Source organism: Chenopodium quinoa, unplaced genomic scaffold, assembly GCF_001683475.1.
Source record: "Chenopodium quinoa cultivar QQ74 unplaced genomic scaffold, ASM168347v1, whole genome shotgun sequence".
In the NCBI taxonomy this organism is placed as follows: Eukaryota; Viridiplantae; Streptophyta; class Magnoliopsida; order Caryophyllales; family Amaranthaceae; genus Chenopodium; species Chenopodium quinoa.
In genome coordinates, this window is record NW_018742487.1 from 86,696 (window position 1) to 104,793 (window position 18,098).

The 18,098-nt window shown below is 36.5% G+C and overlaps 1 protein-coding gene across 1 annotated transcript; it reads left to right on the plus strand.

Annotated features, from left to right (window-relative positions):
* Positions 1-7,437: 7,437 nt before the first annotated feature.
* LOC110719780 (U-box domain-containing protein 15-like) lies at positions 7,438-16,902 on the plus strand. Its single transcript, XM_021898757.1, has 5 exons — positions 7,438-8,203; positions 8,398-8,514; positions 8,741-9,178; positions 9,695-10,521; positions 16,160-16,902. Exons 1-5 carry the CDS (start codon positions 7,796-7,798, stop codon positions 16,407-16,409), a joined length of 2,040 nt encoding a protein of 679 aa, XP_021754449.1. The 5' UTR covers positions 7,438-7,795; the 3' UTR covers positions 16,410-16,902.
* The last annotated feature ends 1,196 nt before the right edge of the window (positions 16,903-18,098 follow it).

An 18,098-nucleotide genomic window follows, 5' to 3' on the forward strand; every position in this document is an offset into this window, starting at 1 on the left:
CTATTCGCTTCATTCTCAATTTACTGGTAACAATGAGTTGGAAACTAGTCCCCAAATAACCTTTTTAAAAACAAATTATTTGTGGACAAAGACCTTTGAAAAAGGTAGCTTGGCTGAATGGGGACTAGTTTTTTTTTTTTTTTTTTTTTTTTTTACTTTAACAAATACTCCAGTATGAGTGAATGACAGTCAAATAAGCAAATACTACCTCCGCTGCATTTATTTGCAATTTTGGAAGATATGCGGATTTTTACGCAAAATTTGTTTGCGAATGTAAAATAGAGAGAGAAAATATGGATGAATGTGATAAGTCGAGAGATAGAGCGAGAGAAATGACAATCTAAAAAGGAAGAAAAACATTTGTTGCAAATAATACTCCGTAAATAGCATCTATTTTTGGCAAAAGTTGCAATTTGCAAATAATATGAAATCAAGCAAGTAAAAATATTCAATGCTAGAGCCTCAAAATGGTACTACCTCCGTTTCATATTTTTTGCAACTTTTGCCAAAAATGGATGCTACACATTATTTGTAACTAATGTTTTCTTTCCTTCTTATGTTGTCATTTCTCTCTATCTCTCTCCTGATCACATGCATTCCTAATTTTCTCTCCCTATCTTACACTCACAAACAAATTTTGCCTAGAAGTCCGTACACCCTTTAAAGTTGCAAAAAATGTGAAACAGAACTAGTATATTCAATTATTAATTCTAAACGGATGGAATTCCTTAAAATCACTACTTAAAAGTTGGAACAAGATGGAAGATTTGCAAACATCCTAAGAAATTAGGATAATAAATTTTGAAATGTTTTCTACTCTAATACCAAACCAGGAACTGTTTAGACCATCAGTTTTCATACAATTTGCGTTTTTCTAAACAAAGTATGACGGCTAAACAAACAAGACAGTTTTCAAAGACTTCTGTTAGAAGTATAGGTTTGTGGGGTTGTATTTTACATAGTTTCTATTGGCACAGTACCATTATCAGATGAATCAGAGAGATACGACACTTGACAATGTTAATAAGAAGAAATATTGCCACTCTTATACGGCAAGAGAAAGGTAAAGAGATCTATAAAGGAGTTTCACATATTTCATGGCATCATCATCAATCCTACTGCATCATCAGATTAATCACCATTCAACTTATTGAATTTTTCACTTAATACCATAAGGGCATAAGGAAGCTTGAGCTTATCTTCTAATTAGCTCCCATCTTAGCCTTCAATCTACAAACTCACCAAATTAATCTCTAACCCCTTAGTCTAGAAACTATTTTGAAAATTCTTATTTTTTACATCATTTGAGTCAATTTGACACATATATCACTTAGCATCAAGGGGTAAAGCTACTCATCATTAACATGAAAGATGGACATGAATTCCCGTATAATCTAACACCCTTGCTGCATTCTAGAGGCGAATCCAAAACAATTTGCTATGGGTTTGGAGTCACTAAACACATATAGGACAATCAAATAGCAAAATCCATAATACAATTACAATTAATAATACAGGTGTGTGCATGTTAAAAAAACTCGATGATTCTTCAATCTTTGCAAATGATCTATTACATTATCTTCCTAAACTGGGAAAAAAAAATTCTGAATAAATATGACTAAATTTTCATGGTTTTTGAGAGATGGATTCATGGTTAGGTTTTGTTGACGTAATGGGTAACGAATTCATGGTAATGGATGTTAGATATTGAAGCATCAGGGAAGTTTAAGCCAAAAAAAAGGGGTGGGGTGGGGGGAACAAAGTAAATGGATGTTGGTCATACTCGAACTTGTGACCATTGGTATAAAAGTAAGACTTCCTAAGGCTAGACTGCTGAAAGAGTTGTCAAAAATGAAACACGTACTGTTTTTAACTAATTGCTGTAAAACACCCAATAGTAACTCGCAGGCGTCTCATCCTTGATGACTGCATAACCAATCAGAAAGTTCTGGTTCGTTGGAGCCATCCCAACCATCTCAACCAGTGGGAACTTGTACTTGTTTGTCTTGTACGTAGAATCGATCAAAATCACAGATGGCCAAGACGTGATCATATCAGCACAATCAGGATGCACAAGGAATAAATGAGTCACCTCCGATGTGTCTTCATCAGATTTAAACCAGAACAGGTAACCACGTGCTTGTGCCTGGTGTAGAAGCTGCTGTATAGGGTTCCTTTCCTCTGACCGTTCAAACCTCAATTTCTGTCTGACGTTGTAGATGTGTCTTCGGTTTGGCTGGTTTTCGGGAAATTTCTCTAACACAGATGCTAATATTTTAGCAGGCTTCACTTGAGCATCACTCATTTCTTTTACAACTAGTTTCGCAGCAGGACGTAGGCCGCTTAACTGTCGATGACCCACTTCATATACTATCATCTCATGGTTGTGATACCCCCATGTACCGTAACCCTTCACTACCCAACCGTCATGACTTTGCTGTTCTCGAACCTTTACTCTGAACTGACACCCACAACCTATCCGCTTTGTATCAAACCGAATCGCTTGACTGAAATCTCGTTCCTCCCTTTTGCGATAACGGTCTCATCTCAAAATGCGATCCATTCTACCATCCCGTTGAGATTTATGACTTGCTACTACTAAACAAAAACCTAATCTAATTGCAACCTGTTTTGCCCAATCAATCGCTTGTTGAGCATCTTCGAACAGACCATCACGTACAAAAATCCCACTATAATCATTTCCGTCTCCACCATAATCCTGCAACGATGACATATAAATATAATTACATAAAGATTAAATTAATACATTTGACACAAAATTAACACAAAAGTAATTTCTAAATTTCATTTCTATATTTAACGCATAATACATTTAATTTTTAAATTTACACATAATTAACACGTAATTATATATAAAAGTATTCAACACACATAAAAAATTAAAACATAAATTTATTTATTTTTTGAAATTATTAACACATATTAAAACATAATTTCAAATTAAACCATAATTTTGTTTTTTTGTATAAATTATTAACACATATTTAAAACATGATTTCAAATGAATTTTTTTTTTATAAAAAAAATTATTAACACATATTTAGTTTCAAATTTATCAAAGTTAAAAAAAAAAATTAACACATAAGTAATTTCTAAATTTCATTTCTATATTTAACGCATAATACATTTAATTTCTTAATTTACACAAAATTAACACGTAATTATACACAAAAGTATTCACACACATACAAAATTATAAATTTGTTTATTCTTTGAAATTATTAACACATATTACCACATAATTTCAAATTAAACCATAATTTTTTTTATTTTTTTTTTATAAATTATTCACACATATTTCAAACATAATTTCAAATTTATCAAATTTAAAAAAAAAAAAAAACAAAACAAAAACAAAAACAAAACTTTAAATAAAATTAAAAAAAAAAAATTAATTGTTGAGGTGGCGCTTGGCAGGGACGCCGCCACCATGGCTGGGGCGCCTGGCCAGGACGCCGCCACCATGGTAGTGGCGATCCAGCCAAACGCCACTACCATGGTGGCGGCGTCCCGGCCAGGCGCCAAACCCACGGCGGCGGCGTCCCGACTAGACGTCTGGCACCAATTCGTAATTTTAAACCGCTAAGCACCTCGTTTTCCGGCGACGATGGCGGCTCTCTGGTGTATCTCGCCGACGATGATGGCTCTTCGATGTCCCTCGACGATCCAGTGCTGCTCCACATTTTTGGTGAGAGAAAATTTCGTTTTCGGTAAAAATTAAAAAAGGGCAAGATTGTCAAAGTTTTAAAAATTGTGGGCTTTAAGTAGAGAATTGTGGGCGATTTTTAACAACTCCCATATTTTACTAACAAAATTGTAAAGATTGAAATATTTTACTAACGGGCATATCTCACAGGTCAAGCTAGTTTAACTTTACAAATCAAACTCATCGAAGGTGAAAGGGCAAGCCATAAGGATAAAGTGAAACCTCACCCCATAAAAGCCCCTAATGAGATTTGATCCCAGGATTTTTAAGGCCCCGTTTGGTAATTAGTTGGTAGTTGATTAATATTGCGGGTTGTATTTACTGGTTTGACTGTTTGGTTGTATTAGAGATCTGACTGGTTGTAAATTGTTGATTGTGTAAAAATGTTTGGTACATATTTGATAGTTGTAGTTGTTTCAGTGTATATAATAACCAAAAATCTAAATGTTCAATTAGCTAATTTCAAAAAGCTTGTAATTATGATTTTTTTTTTTTTTTCCCACCTATTTACAAAACAGTGAAATTAGCTTTATAAGATGGGCAAACCTTTAATATGTCTCAATAAACTAAAAATTCTTCAAAAAATACTTTACCAAACCAGGCTTAAGTCACAAGGCCAAATCCTTATAGGCCAAGCCTTACTTGGTAAAAAATTTGTGTTTGTTGCCACAGACAATACTCTAGAGTAAATGATTTTCGCATGAACACACCAATCCTCCTTGTGTCTTGTTGGCATAAATCATTTGTCTGGTTGCATTTGAAAAAGGGTTCAAGGGTTGGAAAGGAAGAAAAGGAATGTGAAAAGAAAAAAAAATGAGGTATTCTAAAATACTTCTTTTTGTAGAAATCGTTTTTGGCAAATATAAAAACACATTCACAAATGCATATTACATTATGAAGTAAGAGTAACCTAGTAATATATAAAGTTATTTTGACGAATTATTTTGCCCAACAATCCAAGTATCCATGTTGAATCAAAGACACTCTAACACAACTGTAGATATTGTTTTAGACCAAAAACAGCGTTTACAATGTTTTTGCGCGGTACTAGTAAAATTAGTAATTACTAATTAGCCTACAAATTAATCAACCAATCAATCTTCAGCAATGCTTTACCGCCTGTTTTTCATCTCTTCCCTTAACATAATCCTCTTTCTCTCTTCACACAAATCTGTAGACTCTCTGGATAAGGTCAGATTGCAGATATTCTAGTCTCTGTATATTTCTTAGCTTAACGCTACAACCTAAGCTGCGCTATTAGCCTATATCAGCTGCTATACATCTAATTATAGGTAAGATTCGTAAAAGGATATGGGAAGTTATAGTTGTATTGATTAAAAAATAATCCACGTCTTTCATCGGATTTTATCGGTGAAAAGCCCCAATCTTTATTTTCTTTTAGGCTTTTTGTTTCTTAGGTTACAATAATGGTCTCCCTCGAAAGAAAGTATTTATCTCCTTCTAAAAACAAGATTTTTTTCGATCTCTTTCGAAAGACAAGGTTTTTCGGACTCCTTCGAAAGACAAGGTTTTATTTATGTTTAATTTGGTCTCCGGTTGTGCGGGGCTACGATTGATTATGGCTCGGATTCGGGTTACGGAATCAACACAAGAATTTACTTTCTCACAAAAGTGCGAAGCGACGACGGATCTACTCAAAAAATTGTATGAGACAACGAATCGAGAATGTGCCGAATTGTTATATTTATGTATTAGGATTCTTAGCCCTTCCCGATTAATTCTTGTTTGATTTTGTTAAATTCGTTTTCATTATCATTAATTGTCAATTGTAGATACCGTATGACTTTAATTAATGAAATTTAGTGTCCTTCGGCTAAAACAATAAGACTATCATGTAGAGCGATTCAGTACAGTAAATACTATAACTACTTAAAGTAGATCAGCACAGACAAAGGTAATCTATCTTCTCCTTCTCCACTGCAGTCAGAGCATTTTAGCTAGTCCTTAAAAGAGCATACACGACCCTTTTATCTATCAATGCTTTGCAGGCATTCCAAGATAAATGTAAGGAAGCAGACCAATATATTGGCAATAACGAGCAAAGACAGCATTTACAGTGAATCCCTGGTCAATTCTAGTATTAACGGGCCAAAGAGAATTCTGGTATAGGACTAACCGCAGGTTGCTGTGCATTTGGTGCCTTGGTGGGCTTCAGCAGCAAAATGATTCATTATCTCATTGAGTAATAATAACACAACCTGAGCAATGATGATCGCTTGACAAGTTAAGATGCACCTTCCATATCCCTCTGTACACTTGTACACTTTCTGCTATAACCCTTATATAATCTGTTGTACGTTGCACTGATTCAAAAACATTCCGTGAGAACTATGAGCTAAAGCAGTGAGGTCTGGGCTAAGATTTTATCGAATTTACTACGACATCAGGTAGCGAATTAACATAGCCAAAACAATCTCCAATATACAGTTGTAGTATTTTGGTTATTACACAGATTTGCATATGATTCTTCTACTAATCAATAATCACGACAACGACCAAGCTATAATCCACGGCGAATCCATTATTTGTAGTCATAAAGATCGTACCATGACTCTTCTATTAATCAATAATTGATTGATGAATTTGGCACTCTAAGATAGCAATATTAGCAACTCCCAATTCTCTGAAAATTTCAACCCTTACTATCTCATTCAAATTCCAACATTTTGAATCAATATACTACTACTTGTTCTTGCAATGTACTTCGTATTCAATTTCGAATTGTTTATGACAAAGCATTCTTAGCAAATCATATACTTTATACAATGAACTCAAGGACTAAAACCACACAAAAGAATTAAACTAAATGCATATATTGGAAACTAAGCAATTACATGACAATAGACTATAAGCATATCAGAGCTTTCAAATAACAATTGCATTCTTAAAAATCAAATGCTCATGTAACCACAAATTATAACACTATAACACATCCTTCTCTAACTTTTCTTAATAGGTTCATCATCATCTTCAATATCCCAACTCAAATCTTCATGGTTTATATAACTATATATAATATATACAAAATAGACAAGTTGATCTTTATTTCCTCCCTAGCAAATTCTTTTTTTTCCACAAGGGATCGTGATGTCTTTCTATGGGATTGCAGGCTTTTTATTAGCTCCGTCATTGCTTCTTCTCTGGGAAAAGAAGTTCATGACCCGTGGGCCTTCTACCTCCACGCGGCATTGCTCCGTCAGGCTTTCGCCCCATGGTTTTGAATGAGAGAAAGAAGTGAGGAATCCTCTTTTCGACTCTGACTCTCCCACTCCAGTCGTTGCTTTTCTTTCTGAAAAAAGCTATATATATCTAATTAAATTGAAATATTGATGCAAAAATATATTTAAGACATCATGTTAGCTAAATTTGTTTTAAAAAGAAATTTTAGATTTAAATCTTATGTTCATTTTCGCTGCATTTATCACATCTTTTTGAATTTCTTAAGTTCGTCTTTGCATGATTCTACTTACAAAAGGTTGACAATAATATTGAGTTACCTAAGAACCGTATCTCTATTTATATTTGGAAAAAATAATACTATCGTGCATTCAATGGCTAAACTAAACGACGTATTTATAGAAAAAATTGATGGTTGATATTGTCATAAAATAAATACATGAATGACAACTAAATCACATTAATTTCTCAAAATCAAAATAAAAGACTAAAGAGTAAATTAAAGGATGCTAAGTTATAGCAAAATGCTTGTATATATAACATCAAAAAGGAACAAAAGCTTGTAGCATATATCCAAGTCAATTTAAAGATAACGAACTTTCAACTAACATTTAAAAAACATTTATATTCATCTCAGCCTCACAATCTTAAGTAAAATAATAACAACCTCTAAATGAAACTAACCGAAATTACCGCGAAAATTTCCTTTTCTCAAGCAGCATCATCAAGAACTAAACTTTATCATCACCTTCTCAATCCATTTGGTTTTGAGTTTCTTTATCTTTCAATTTGTGGTTACCAAACAAAAAAAAAAAAAAAAAAAAAAACTGATACTTAATCAATCAAAAGGTTTTACATATCAATAACAAGATGTTTAAACCCAAATTTTGTAAGTCGTCTCCAAATTTAACATTAAATTGTCCAATTCCAACCTTAGGGATCGGAAACACAAAAAATGTAAGCCCGGCGGAAATTATTATGCTCGAAGAAGATAATTTTATGATTTTTACTCCAAAAGAAGGCAAAGACATTATTCATGATTTAAAGGTTTTGACAGAATCACTTGGATTAATGGGTGATTATAGAGTTACTCAAAGGAAGGAAAGCCAAAACCTCGTTCGACGAATCAAGATTATGGAAGTTCTTTTGGAAGAGATTAGGGACATTAATGAACCTCTTTCAAATTCAGCTCATGCCTCTTTCTGTAATTTGCGAAGGGCTCTTTTATCTGCCAAAAAATTGTTAAAAACTTGTTCTGAGGGTAGCAAGATTTATCTGGTTAGAACTAATTCCTATTAATTAGCTAATACATTCATCTTTCTACATATATACACGCGCGCACGCACACATACACTTTTTATCGTTATGAGAGGGGGTCTTATAATATATGATTCATAATAATGCATGTATATTTGATCGATCTATTTAAAAACTGTTTTCTTTTAATTTGAATCGTGGATCTTGTACGTTAGGCCCTTGAACGTGAGGCAATTACGGGAATATTTCATTCAGTGAATTCGAAATTAAGCCAAGCTTTGGATGAGATTCCTTACCAAGATCTAAATATATCAGAAGAGGTGAAAGAACAGGTAAATTTTGTACTATTATCACAGAGAGTTAAATTTTGTTTTCTATGCCAACATGTGACCATAAATAATCGATCATCAAGGTAACGCATAGTATAATACACCCAATATAGAAAGTTGTTTGTTTATCAAATAATTTTGGTATTGTAACTTAACATGATTTCGTACGGTAAAAGACATTGATAAAATAATAACAAGAAAGAAATTGATGAACAATTTTTTTTAACAGACGGAATTAATGGGGCACCAACTTAGGAGAGCCAAAAGAAGAACAGACACACAAGACTTGGAGTTGTCCATGGATATGATGGTTGTGTTTAGCAAAGAAGATGAACGAAACGCCGACATTGCAATCTTAGAGAGGCTAGCAAAAAAGCTCGAATTAGGGACATCCGAGGAATTAAAGGAAGAAACTAAAGCTGTGAGAAGGCTTGCAAAAGATAAAAGAGCTGAAGAACATATGCAAGTTATCTTAGATGTCCTTAATAAATTCAAACAAATTGCTGGAATTGAAGAAACCAATCTAATGCTTGAAGATCATAATGTAAATAAGCCCTTAGAACAACAACAAATTATCAAAAGTCCTACTACAGAAATACCCCAAGAATTTCTTTGTCCAATCACTCTAGAAATTATGACAGATCCTGTTATTGTTGCCACTGGACAGGTAACTCTATCTTTTTGTTAATTTCATTTTATTTGCTTTTCATTTTGATTGAAAGTTAAATTTTTCTCTACCTTAATTAATACGTAGTATGTGATAATTTTCTTGCAAGAAAAAGACGGTCATGTGTGATCTTTCTAGATTCATCTAAATGAGTATATTAAATATATCATTGTTTAAAACAATTTTACTTGTATAAATGTAATTAAATGTATGAATGGTCTGAAATATAGTTGGTACATACTTGATTGGACTAATACAATACAGGAAACAAGGTTTTATGTTTTAATCTGAAGTCTTAGTTCGGCACAATATATAGTAATCGATCAAAACATAAAGCTTTTACATATATTTATGAAAAAAAAAAAAAAAAACACTATGTTTTTGTATGTACTGTATAATTGATCAAAATGATGTTACTGTTATATATAAAATCTCTTAACACAATGTGTAATATTAGTTTTAGTTATTTTTATTTTTGTCTAAGCTATTTTTTTTTTCTTGTTGTGAAAAATGTAGACATATGAAAGGGAAAGCATCCAGAAATGGCTAGACTCAAATCACAGAACATGTCCAAAATCAGGACAAGTATTAGAACACCTATCCTTAGCCCCAAACTATGCACTTAAGAATCTCATCATACAATGGTGTGACAAGAACAAGATTCAACTACCGCGAAAAAAAGATCAATCCTCCCCTGACATAGCAACCGATGACCCTTCCTCACCCGGACACAAATCCACCATAATTCCACTCATCCAAGATCTCTCCTCGACTCACCTAGATGTTCAACGGGAAGCTGTCCACAAGCTCCGATTGCTCTCTAAAGAAAGCCCTGAAAATAGGATCCTTATTGCCGAGAGTTCAGGGATCCCTCCTTTAGTCCAACTCCTGTCAAACCCGGATTCAAAAACAAAAGAACATGCTGTTACGACGTTACTAAATTTATCTATTGATAGCACGAACAAGCAGCTTATAACTGAACATGGTGCGATCCCTACAATCATAGAAGTCCTGCAAAATGGTAACGTAGGATCCAAGGAAAATGCAGCAGCTACTTTATTTAGTCTCTCAATGTTAGATGAAAATAAAGTGACTATTGGATTATCAGATGGGATACCTCCGTTGGTAAACCTGTTAGCTAATGGTACAATTAGAGGGAAAAGAGATGCAGCAACCGCGCTCTTTAACTTAAGCCTAAACACCATGAATAAAGCTCGAGCTGTCGAGGCAGGGATTGTTAAGCCCTTATTAAATTTGCTCGAAGATAATGAGCTAGGCATGATCGATGAGGCCCTGTCGATTTTGTTGCTCCTTGTTTCACACCCTCAAGGGAGGCAAGAAATCGGACTGTTGTGCGACAGCGGAAGCAAAGGTCGTAAACAAACAAGAAAACAATAAAGAAATTCAATGCAAACAATAAGAACAACACCAAGAATTTACGTGGTTCACTATCGATGTGATAGCTACGTCCACGGGCACCGAGATCGAATGATTTCACTATAAACTGCAAAGATTACAAAGATGATTCTTGTATTTCTCAAGAACGGCTCTCACTCTGTCTCTCTTCACCCTAATACTGATATTAGGGAGGTTTTATATTAATCCCTAATTAAAAGATACTTGGGCAAAAAGATAATAAAATAAGATAACCTAAAACCGCAAAATCCGCGTTCCGTATTTTTCCTTCTCCGCCCGGTCAGACCGGGCAAGGTCTGCCCGATCGGGCGCGAGAAGAAAACTCCATACGAATGCTTCAACGTATCCAACCCCCACCGCCCGGTCAGACCGGGCAAGGTCTGCCCGATCGGGCGAAGGCTCGCCCGGTCGGGCGAAGGCTCGCCCGGTCGGGCGCGAGAGCAGCTTCTTCAACGAATTTGCCAGGCACCTCTTCTTCTTCCGCCCGGTCAGACCGGGCAATGTCCGCCCGATCGGGCGGACAGAGCTACGAAGTACGAGTCACCTAATATACTTATCAACAATCTCCACCTTGACGAGAACTCGTAGTCAGCAAACGACCCCATCAAGACATAGTGAAAAAACATCTCAAGCCAAACCCGATGCAGGACTCATGCATAAGCCATACATCCCGATAAGTCTTCAACCAAGACCCATCACATACTCGTCTCCAAGTATAACAACTCATAATGCTCCACCTGCATCACAAGCCCCGGGCAAGCTCCACCTTAATGCCAACACACCTACACCAGGAGCTCCCCAACTTCGCCCCTCAGGGCCTACTACATCACGTAGTAATCAATATTTAGCAAGTCTAAGCAATGTTTAAACTTGCTAAACGGAACAGGCTTAGTGAAGAAATCAGCCGGGTTGTCAGCAGTCCCAATCTTCTTCACCTTAATCCTCTTGTCAGTACGTAAGAAATGATACCTGACATCAATGTGCTTCGTCCGATCATGGTGTACTTGATCTTTAGCTAAGCAAATCGCACTTAGACTATCACAATACACTGTAGCAAAATCCTGTGCAATACCCAGTTCACCTACTAGGCCTTTGAGCCAAATAGACTCCTTAGCTGCAGAAGTTAGAGCCATATACTCAGCTTCAGTAGTTGACAACGTAACTGATGACTGCAATGTAGACTTCCAACTAACCACAGAACCACCCAAAGTGAACACATAACCAGTCACAGACCTCCTGGTATCCACATCAGCTGCATAATCAGAATCACTGTACCCAGTGACCAAGCATTCCTTACCATTCCCGTACACAAGACCAATATCAGCTGTCCCTCTCAGGTAGCGAAAAATCCTTTTCACCCCTTGCCAGTGTTCCCTCCCAGGTCGAGCCATAAACCTGCTTACAACACTAACAGCATGCGCAATATCCGGCCTAGTACAGACCATAGCATACATCAAACAACCAACCGCGTTTGCATATGGAACTCTAGACATATAAGACAACTCCTCCTCTGATTGAGGTGACATAGACAAAGACAACTTACAACTAACAGTAGTTGGCGTACTTATAGGCTTCGATTTTTCCATCCCAAAACGAGACAAAATCTTTTCAATGTAGCTTTTCTGAGTCAAGAAAAGCTTACCTCTAGCCCGATCCCTGTAGATCTCCATACCCAAAATCTTCCTAGCTGCACCCAAGTCTTTCATGTCAAACTCCGAGTTAAGCATCTCCTTTAATCTAGCAATATCAGATTTATTCTTTGTGGCAACCAACATGTCATCAACATATAACAAAAGATAAATCATGGAACCATTATCCAGCTTACTATGATACACACAGCAATCATATGAATTCCTGTCAAAACCTTGTGAAACCATAAAAGAATCAAACCTTTTGTACCACTGTCGGGGGGATTGCTTAAGTCCATACAATGACTTTAGCAATCTGCAGGCATAGTGTTCCTTTCCAGGAGCTTCGAATCCTTCGGGCTGCTTCATCAGAATCTCCTCCTCCAAATCGCCATGAAGGAAGGCCGTTTTAACATCCAACTGCTCCAGCTCAAGATCAAAATGTGCTACAATTGACAATAACACACGGATAGAAGTATGTCGAACCACAGGTGAGAATATCTCAACAAAGTCAACCCCTTCTACCTGACTGAACCCCTTAGCAACTAGCCTAGCCTTAAAACGTATTTGCTCAGTTTCCGACAACCCTTCTTTCTTCTTGTAAATCCATTTACAACCCACAAGCTTCCTCCCTTCCGGTACCTTTACCAGTTCCCACACTCTGTTCTTGTAAAGGGACTGCATCTCTTCACCCATTGCGGCAAGCCATTGCGCAGACTCACTACAACTAATTGCTTGTTTATATGTGGCAGGTTCAAATGACTCTACATCATCAGCTACACTCAATGCATAACCTGTCATCGCATCAACACAGCAATTTCTTCCCTCCATCTCTTCAATCAATCTAACAGGCTTCTTGATAACTCGTTTAGGCATCTCAAGAATGGTGTCAGGTTGACTAGATGACCCCTGATTAGATTGCTCCACCTCATCCCCAGAGTTAGAATGAGTAGGAGTAATCTCAGGTTCAGGAGTACCCGGCACTGGAACATCAGCATCATCATCAATATATTGTACCCGAGGTAAATCAGCAATGGTAGACTGATGTACCTCAAGTACCCCATCTGTCTGTAATAAATTGTCTCCTTCCCTTCTCAAATCTGAAATCTCTGCATTTTTAATTGAATACATGGTGTTTTCATCGAAAGTAACATCCCTACTAAGAATGACCCGACCCTCCGAAGGTGAAAAAATTCTAAACCCCTTCACACCATCCCCGTACCCAACAAAACACCCCTTCTTGGCTCGTGGATCCAGCTTACCCTCAATAACATGATAATAAGCAACACAACCAAAAATCTTCAAATTCGAAAAATTAGGCAACTTACCACTCCAGATCTCAAACGGAATCTTGGAATCAATTCCAGAATGAGGACCCCTATTAATGACATAACAAGCTGTTAACACAGCTTCACTCCAGTACCTCCTCCCAAGCCCTGCATTAGAGAGCATGCATCGGACTCTCTCTAGCAGTGTCTGATTAACCCGTTCTGCTACACCGTTCTGCTGTGGTGTCTTCCTGACAGTATGATGCCGACCTATACCCTCATCTGCACAGAACTGATTAAACTCGTCTTTGCAAAACTCTAGCCCATTGTCCGTTCGTAGCTTCTTGATCTTCCTTCCTTGTCGATTTTCCACCAAAGCTTTCCATTGCTTGAAAACTTTGAAGGCCTCATCCTTTGACTTAAGCAACCTAAGCCATGTGTATCGGGACTTGTCATCAACAAATGACACAAAATAGTGGTAACCTCCCATACCTTCAACTCTAGATGGACCCCAGCAATCTGAATGGATGTAATCGAGCACTGCATCAGTAATGTGAGCACCCTTGCTGAACTTTGACCTGTGTTTCTTACCAAACACACAATGCTCACAAAATTCAAGGTTGGCAACCTTGACCCCGGATAGAAGACCCCTCTTGGACAATAGCTGCATCCCCTTCTCCCCCATATGACCAAGCCTCATGTGCCAAATCTTAGTCATCTCCTGGTGAGATACAGATGCGCAAACCGCAGAACTAGGCAGTGTAACACCCTCAAAAACATAGAGGGTGTTCCTTTTGATACCCTTAAGTACCAACTCAGAACCTCTGAAAATACACAACTCCCCATCTGAAAACACACCATTGTACCCCAATTCATCCAGGGTACCCAATGAAATCAGATTCTTTCCTAAAGCAGGAACATGCCGTACATTAGTCAAAGTTAACCTCCGCCCATCAACAGTCCTCAACCTCATGGAACCAATACCTGTGACCTTACATGGAGCATTGTTACCGACTATAACCATACCCCCATTGCGAGGTTCATATGTATCAAACCAATCTCGACGTGGACACATATGGAACGAACACCCCGAATCTAGAACCCAGTTATCAGATAAATCATCAGACCTAGCAGAACTGACTAATGCTAAATCTTCCTCTGAATTATAGCTCTCATTCGGTTTCTCTTCAACTACAGCAGCCTGGGACTTGTTTTTCCTCACCGGACAATTATTCCTAAAGTGACCCGGTTCTTTACAGTAATAACATGTTTTAGTAGTAGTTTTACTAGATCCATCCTTGCCGTTTCCAGCACCCGACCCAGCATTGTTCCCCTTGTTAAACCCCTTATTCTTTTTAGACTTTCCGGACTTAACAAATAACCCACTACCATTATCCCCATTATCACTCGTAGCTTTCATTCTGAGTTCCCTAGTATGAAGTGCTGCCTTCACTTCTTCTAAGGTTATAGAATCCTTACCAACAACAAAAGACTCTACAAAATTCTCAAAGCTAGACGGTAGAGATACAAGTAAAATCAACGCAGCATCCTCATCATCAATTTTAACATCTAAATTACGTAAATCAAGCAAAATAGAGTTAAGTTTTTCTAGATGTTCCCGTAAGGAAGTACCTGACTGCATCCGGAGGCTAAACAACCGCTGTTTCAGTAATAATTTGTTGGTCAACGACTTAGTCATATACAATGACTCCAGCTTCAGCCACAATCCAGCCGCCGTTTCCTGATCAGCAACCTCCGTGATGATTTGATCATCAAGACTAAGTAATATGGTAGAGTGTGCCTTCTCTTCCATAACTTCTAACTGCGAGTCAGTCGGTCCGTCTCCTGACTCCGAAGTAGTACTCTTTGGAGCCAACGGACGCCATATCTGCTGTTGTTTTAACAGAGCCTTCATCTTAATTTGCCATAGCCCGAAACTATTTTTCCCGGTAAACTTCTCAATTCTTATTGTTGAATCTCCTGCCATTGTTATCTTCAAGAAACTCTCCAAGGATTGAACCTGAGCTCTTGATACCAATTGTTGTGCGACAGCGGAAGCAAAGGTCGTAAACAAACAAGAAAACAATAAAGAAATTCAATGCAAACAATAAGAACAACACCAAGAATTTACGTGGTTCACTATCGATGTGATAGCTACGTCCACGGGCACCGAGATCGAATGATTTCACTATAAACTGCAAAGATTACAAAGATGATTCTTGTATTTCTCAAGAACGGCTCTCACTCTGTCTCTCTTCACCCTAATACTGATATTAGGGAGGTTTTATATTAATCCCTAATTAAAAGATACTTGGGCAAAAAGATAATAAAATAAGATAACCTAAAACCGCAAAATCCGCGTTCCGTATTTTTCCTTCTCCGCCCGGTCAGACCGGGCAAGGTCTGCCCGATCGGGCGCGAGAAGAAAACTCCATACGAATGCTTCAACGTATCCAACCCCCACCGCCCGGTCAGACCGGGCAAGGTCTGCCCGATCGGGCGAAGGCTCGCCCGGTCGGGCGAAGGCTCGCCCGGTCGGGCGCGAGAGCAGCTTCTTCAACGAATTTGCCAGGCACCTCTTCTTCTTCCGCCCGGTCAGACCGGGCAATGTCCGCCCGATCGGGCGGACAGAGCTACGAAGTACGAGTCACCTAATATACTTATCAACACGGACAACTTCCGTTTATACAAGCTTTGGTTGAATTTATGGGGGGTGATGGTACACCTAAAAATAAAGAAGGGGCTGCAGCTATACTGCTCGAGTTGGGCTTAAATGGTGGATCATCCTTCTTGCTCGCGGCGCTTCAATTCGGAGTTTATGAGTGTTTGGTTGATATCTCAAAGAATGGGACTAATAGAGGGCAAAGGAAGGCTTGTTCCATTTTGCAGCTTATGCGCCAGTATGAACAAATTCCTTGATTATATTATGTGTTAGGTAATTTCGAGAATTGATCCCAGGAGGGATGCTCTAACCACTTGAGATATCCCTCGTTCGATCTCTTCTAGCTATTGTGAGTAGTATATCATATTTGATCCTATAGACTATATAGTAGGGCTTTTTTTTTTTTTTTTTTAATTTTTTTTTTTTAAATGGAAGATTATAGTATTTAGTCATTGTACAGTTCAATGTTCTTATATTTTTTTCTTCTTGTATAATAATATAATGCATTCCTTGTTGTATGTTGTAATGCTCAATGAATAATACTATTAATTTTGGACAAATTAAAGGTAATATTCCTTGAAATTTTTGAGTCACTCTGTGTTACGAATCGAATTTCATTTCTCGGTAATTAAGCTAAACACCTTGAAGAAAAATTGTCCCAATTACGTATGCTAATTTCTAAATTAGACGAATTAATTGTATAGTATCCCTTGATTGATTTCATTTCTCGGTAATTAAGCTAAACACCTTGAAGAAAAATTATCCCAATTACGTAATCTAATTTCTAAACTAGACGAATTAATTGTATAGTATCCCTTGATTGAAAAAGCATTGAAGAGCCTTAAATGTATTATGTCTAGTATCAAAATATCTTAAATTGTTGAAGAAAACTTGTACGTAAACGGTGTTAGTAACAAGCAAAATAAGGTAGAAGAGGAAAATAAACAAGGACATATACTTGTATCTTGTATGATATTTCCCTCTATGAATTGGTACCACATTTAACAGCTTCAAGAAAACACTACTTCTACTTTTATTTATTGGTTTTCTTGTGCGTTTTTTAATTGGGAATTCATTGTGAGCACGTAAACTACTTTGATTATAAAAGGTGGTCCAACCATGTTACTAATTTGAATGATAAATCATTTTATACTCCTGAATCCAAAGACTGTTTTGGACTTAATAATAGCAGGACAAAAATGTAGTAAGGTTGGTTTTTGCGTTAATAGTAATCAGTTATAGACCGACTACAAAATGTTTTCATAAACAATATCAAATTATTTATATTATTTTCTAAAACTTTATTTATTTATTACTTGGTACTTCGTATTATGTTATACTCCGTACTTACGTTTTGTAAAACTACAATACTCAGGGGCGTATTTGAAAAAAAAAAGTTTATTTTTTTATTTTTTTATTTTTTTTTTTTTGAAAAAACGAAAAAGAAAGGATATACAATTATATAATTTGTCTGCCTAATTGAAAGAGGAAAAGCAGCATGGCTTAGTGGTATTTTGATGTTAACATTTGTGCGCCTTAATTCCAAGTACATTAATTTATTAGCCTTTTAAATATTTTTTCCAGCTTCTTCTATTTCCTTTTTTTTTTTTTTTTTTTTTTTTTTAAGAAAATTATTTTTTCCCTTTTACTTTAACTACTTCTCTAAACTCCCAATATCCGAACAAACTCATCAAAGACTAAAAAAAATCAAACCCTGTTACCCTAACTTTCATCTCCAAATTATATGAAAACCCAAATGCTTTACTTTTTAACCCGAATGCTTTTGTAGAACCTTTTTATTATTATTATTATTATTATTATTATTATTATTATTATTATTATTATATTAAGTTATATGTTATCTGTTGTAATCCAATTTGAATGTATCTATTAAAATTTAATTTATATTTCCTAGTTCCTACATTCTTTTTAAATTGCAACATTTG

Excerpts from the sequence above, each read along its gene's own strand:
- LOC110719780 (XM_021898757.1), top strand. The coding sequence starts at position 7,796 with ATGTTTAAACCCAAATTTTGTAAGTCGTCTCCAAATTTAACATTAAAT. Across the intron at positions 8,515-8,740 it reads CAGAAGAGGTGAAAGAACAG|ACGGAATTAATGGGGCACCA; the intron begins GTAAATTTTGTA and ends TTTTTTTAACAG. Across the intron at positions 9,179-9,694 it reads TTATTGTTGCCACTGGACAG|ACATATGAAAGGGAAAGCAT; the intron begins GTAACTCTATCT and ends TGAAAAATGTAG.